This window comes from Phytophthora parasitica, assembly GCF_000247585.1.
Source record: "Phytophthora parasitica INRA-310 unplaced genomic scaffold supercont2.50, whole genome shotgun sequence".
In the NCBI taxonomy this organism is placed as follows: Eukaryota; Oomycota; class Peronosporomycetes; order Peronosporales; family Peronosporaceae; genus Phytophthora; species Phytophthora nicotianae.
Window position 1 is genome coordinate 321,241 of NW_008649036.1, and position 5,415 is coordinate 326,655.

The 5,415-nt window shown below is 45.2% G+C and overlaps 2 protein-coding genes across 2 annotated transcripts; one reads left to right on the forward strand and one right to left on the reverse strand.

The window, feature by feature from the left end:
- Positions 1–1,590: 1,590 nt before the first annotated feature.
- On the forward strand, positions 1,591–2,211 carry PPTG_15607 (hypothetical protein; the record flags this gene model as incomplete). The annotated part of the gene is made up of 1 exon (XM_008912868.1): positions 1,591–2,211. One exon carries the CDS (start codon positions 1,591–1,593, stop codon positions 2,086–2,088), a length of 498 nt encoding a protein of 165 aa, XP_008911116.1. The 3' UTR covers positions 2,089–2,211.
- A 571-nt stretch (positions 2,212–2,782) lies between these two features.
- On the reverse strand, positions 2,783–4,336 carry PPTG_15608 (hypothetical protein; the record flags this gene model as incomplete). Its single annotated transcript, XM_008912869.1, has 1 exon — positions 2,783–4,336. One exon carries the CDS (start codon positions 4,334–4,336, stop codon positions 2,834–2,836), a length of 1,503 nt encoding a protein of 500 aa, XP_008911117.1. The 3' UTR covers positions 2,783–2,833.
- Positions 4,337–5,415: the final 1,079 nt, after the last annotated feature.

Sequence of the window (5,415 nt, forward strand, 5' to 3'; positions counted from 1 at the left end):
TGTGGTGCTGGAACAATACAGAGTTGGTCCTCGTTACAACTGTGAATTCTGGCCATGTGGCGACTGAAGTGGAGTAGTCTTCTATCATCCACCTAGAGACCCAGTCAGAACAAGACACTTTCTGCTTGGATTCGCTCAGTTCAGCAGACATCTTCGCAGTCAAAAACCCAGGAATAACCAGTGAGCCCTAGCGCGCTCGTCCAGTTTCATTTGCATCCGAGTTTTCAGTATATGGTCCAGACGACGCATCCAGTCAAGATCTCCGCGGACGAACAAAAAGACTAAAGAGCCACTATACTAGGATTTCCTGTAGGATGATTGCATGGACAGAAGTTACCGTCGTAACGAGGACCAACTCCGTATTACGCCAGCACCACACCAAAGGAATATCTAGGTGCTAGAATGTCCAGTAGGATGCTTGCAGTCTGCTGGGGGTAGTAAACTCGCTTGCGTTTGCAGCAGATGAAGATCCCCACTAACCCAACAAGTTGTAATCTTACTAGGTTTTGACCAAATTATTTTATTATATGTCAAGATGCATTTGGAACTACACGTAAAACCTTTAAGTTTAAAAATTAAGTATTAGTAAAACAATGGTATTTTTTATTTAATACATGTACAACTTAAAAAAATGGTATAGAAAAATTAAAAAAATAATCTAAAGTTTCTGGTACAAGTCATGTACTTATATGTAAAATCCAGAGCTTCACCGCGCTAGCACGGCATTAGTATAATAATCTAAAAAGCGATCTTAATGAAGCCAAGCCTTTAGCACATGCTGATAATAGCTGTTAGAGGAAAACTTTTTAAAGTCGCGTTAGTCAGCTCCTACGAATGCAATGCACACAGTATTACTGTAGTAAACTAACCCTCCACAATACTTTCGACGTCAGTCCTAAAGATGTTTTAAAATCTCGAAACTCCTAAACAATGATTCTCTCAACTTGCCTGTGCTCAAAGCGGAGCTCATTGCTGGTCTTGTCTTCGCAAATACCGGTAGTCCAGCTTCGAGGGTACCTCGCGCGGTTTGCTTTGGCTACGCACGCTCCACCCACTCACCTGGACCTTAGTAACATCAAATCAAAATTAAGGATATTTTGGGAAATGTCAAGAGCCCCTGTCCTTCCAGACCAAAGCATCGCCTCTAGTCATAATGCCACTGCTATTAATAGTTAATTTTGAACAAGACTCCTGATGGCTAATGACGACGACGATGACGACGACGGGAGGGGGGGGCTGTTGCTGATACAACACAGCATTAAGCAGCGTCAACAGCTGCGCATCGACAACAGCATGTCAACAATGTAGTCAACCAAAAAAAAAAAAACCAATCACTAAGATCTAGCGTACAGTGTATTTATTAATAAATGAAGAATACAGGTTAGGTTCGCTGATTAGTCTTGATACGAGACTAATCAGCTATCCTAATTGCTACTAAGTTTCCTATGTTCGTGTAGCTTCAACAAGCTCATTCTGCGTGTGCTTTGCAGCAAACCCAATCTGACTTTTGGTTCCAAGGTCATTCATTCACTTCTCTTTTTTCTCACACCCGTTCAAGTTCTTCTTCCCACATTCAAGAGAGAACCTGCAATGCGCCTGATCTCCTTCCTTCTCGTCGCTGCAGCTGCATTGTTTACTGACTGCAACGGTGTCCCAACTGCAAGTCTGACCAAACTATCGGGTAATGCCGTGCAACCGATAAACGTGGCTTCGGAGAAGAGTGTGAAGTCCTTGCGAAGCGAGAGTCGGAAATCTACCGACATCGAAAACTCCGAAGATGAAGAGAGAGTTATCAAGGTTGGTCTTGTTGACGACGCGGTAAAGAAACTCGGTGGAGCCGACGACGCCGCGAAGAAACTACTTGTTAACGACAATGTTGTGGCTGAGAGATTGGCCGCTGAGGCTAAAGCTATCGACGACCTCGTTGATTGGTGGACGACACTCAAGTTGACACCCAAACAAATTAAAAGTACAGTCACCAAATCACCGGTCAGAGATAAGGCACTCAAGCAGTACCTTGCGCAGATTATGAGAGAGAAGTACGCACTGAACCCACGCGTAAGGACGAAAACGATTGCCAGGCCCTAAGTGACTCCGATCGGAAAGCCACGACGATCGTTGGCTGGTGGTCTTGGCACAACTTTGAGAAGCACTATGTCTGAAACGACACCCATATTCGATAAATTGATAGCCCTCCGCTCTAATACCGACCAAACACGCAAGCGTCCGTTTCTTTTACTTGCCCATGGTTGGTTAACTGTCTGCGATTCTTTTTTCTTTTTTTTTTAGTTTTGATGGACTTTTCTTCTTAGTTAAGGCGACATTTTACACGGAATCGTCGACCTGATGTCGCTGACCGCCCTGGAGTTAAAAACACAGTTGACAGCTTGTGAACACAACAAAGAGGCTAGATGCATTCTTCACAGTTCCGAGGTAAATGTAGATGGGAACGATATATCTGATAAAAAGCTCGACTTCCACGATTTAAGTCTCAACTCTCATGACGCTCGACTACATGTAGAGCCCGTCGATTAATTTTGCTAATATTCGTGGTTTCGCGCAGCGCTGCGGCTAAGACAAAACGTATACTGTCATGTCAGATTTGTTTGGTTGGTGATGGCGGAAGAGCCTGAGAGCTTAGGAGGATGACAAAGGAAATTGCGGTTCATCTCAGCGATGTCAATTTAGTAAGATATGTTTCAGGTAAAAGAGTTTCGCAAGACTGACAGCACGTACTGTCCTCGATATTAACGCTAGAAGCAAATAGAATTTTGAACGAGGCCTTGTCCGTATACTTGTATTTCGATCGTAAAATCTGAACGCACATTTAAATCTACTGACCACTAGTATACTTGTGTTTGTTGGCCTTGTAGAAGTCCTTGTACCTGTACCAAACCTGCGCGTCCGGGTTTTTCGTCCATGTTGCTTTCTCCATATTGAGCATTTTCCAAATGACGTTCTGCTTCTTCCCGTCCCGCATCCACTGAATAAATTGCGCGGTTTGGAACTGGGTCGCTACTTTTTCAGTATTCGGTACATGTCTCGCAGCCTCAAGCATTTTGGCCAGTTTTTCATCCCCATAAAACCGTGTAAATGTCTTGATCATTGTCGTCCCGTGTCCAGTATTCGCCGCGTTGAACTGACCCAAATAGGTAATCCAAATAATTAGATTTGGGTTCGTGAGCAGTGTATCCACGTCTGCATTAAGTTTTAGCATCTTGAAGGCATTGTCGGGTGAGATTTTGTTCCTGATCCACGTGCTAAATAGTGTCGTTTGCAGATCCGTTGCAATGTTTTCAGTTTGTGGCACCTTTTTAGCAGCCTCGAGCGCTTTAACCAGATCTACATCATCGTAGAACTTTGTCAAAGTCTGTATCACTGTTGTCTCTTGTCCAGGATGCTTAGCGTTAAATTTGCCAACGTAGGAGAGCCACGTCTCCAGTTTCGGGTTGGCGAGTAATTTATCCACGCCGTCATCAAGTTTTAACACCTTGAAATATTCTTCCGGAGAAAGCGTCTTTTGCGGCCGATTCTTCGCCCACGCAGTCTCCAGCCACACCTTCACAAACCTCATACGTTTAACTCTCGGGTTGGCTTCCCGGAAGATCTTGGCTATTGCTTCGTCGCCGTAATGAGCTGTCAATACAGACGCTATCGTCGCACTGGCATCGTCCTTCTTTAACATAGTCACATAGTTGTACCAAGTGTTCAACTGTGGGGTCACGAAGAGTTTATCCCCCGCCTGTTCGAGCTTAAGTAGTACGAAGATATCATCCGCACTCTTGCCCGCAGCCTGCCAGTTTTCTCGCTGCTGGCGAGCTAACACGGCTGCCATTTTCCATTGTTTTCTTTGGTTCAGCGCCACTTCTAGCATTCCAGATAGTTTTAAATCTCCGTAAGTATTGGTGAGGATTCCAGCCATCGACACTTCCTTGCTGGGATTCTTCTTGTTGTACAGACTCACATACGTCGCCCAAGCGTAGAACTTGCGATTGGCCAGAATCTTGTCCAGTCCTCCATCCAGCTTTAATTGTTTAAAAACACTCTCTACGGACTGTTTCCTCCAGAGCCAATACCGGGCTCGAGCGCTGTTTGTGACCTTCAATCCCATCGATTTGACCCAATTGGTGAACAGAGAAACACTGGGCACAGGAACAGGAAGAGCTCGCTCTTCGTCATAGCTTCTTCTCAAGCTTTTCGGTGCATGAGTTTCATATTGGGTAGAAGACGGCGAGCGGAGCAACGACTGGAGGTCTGGTACTCTGGTTTCCGCGACGACATCGCCATTTGCCAGAAGACTTGCAATTAGCAGCACAAGGACTAGGACGAAGCGCATGCTTGCAATGGACTATTAATAGGCAAGATGCCTCAAGCCACCGGTTCGACTTAAAACTTCGAGAGCGAATTGCCAAGTGGGAAAGAATCACACTTGCACGGTGCCACCGCACTGGTCAGGACACGGACAGTCCTTGCTAGAACACATCGCTGAATTAGTTTCTGGAACTGGATCAAAATTCTAATAATTCGTTTTCTGTACTGCCTAATCCCATCGGCCCGATCATCAGTGATGGTGATTGACTGGTAAAGACGATCCCCTCGCCAGTCTTAGCGCTCGAAGCCCCCAATGTATTCCCGTCTGAGGGCATTGATCCATGAATGTACCACAAAAATGGATCTGAGTACCTTTAGCTTGGAAATGTGCACAGAATTATTACTGGAGACAATTGATGTGGCTTGTTAATGGTGTTTTATCCTGGTTTGCTATCCTATTGCCAGCATTCAGTGGCTGCTGTACAAATATGCTACCACCGTGCTCATATCCCTAATTTGTCCCAAACAGAACTAGATTCATGGGCTTTCAGGTTCTACGATCTTCCTCTGGTTCCATCACAAGCAATGTCCATGTAGCTATTAATGCGCAGAGAAGCGCTGGAGTCACCTCCGGTCTCGCAGTTGGCCACAGAATTGCGGCGCCCAATGCGCACCCTAAACCCGACAAGTTTTTTGCCAGCTGGATCTCCTGTTATAAGGAGAAGGGTCTCACCGTCACGGATGAGGCAATTAGACTGAAGGCAGAACACTTCTCCGTGGTCCTAAAGCTCGAGTAACGTCCAAAGTGTAGGCTTTATCGGTTCCACATTCTTCTGCAGTTAGGACTGCTTCCATAGTTAATTAAGCACCCCATCATCGGAATATTTGACTTCAAATGATTTCCATTTTACAACTGAGGGGTGAGAGAGAATAATATCTTGGGTTTCTAAAGCCAACCCAAAGATTGAATCAACTTGAGTTTGCGGTAGTACTACTCTAATAACTTACAATCTGAACCGTTCGATTGTTCTTGGTGCTGCCGTATTATGATCGGCACCCCGAATTGTATACAGTCGTCCTTCCCCGTACTCGCCACCACCGTAG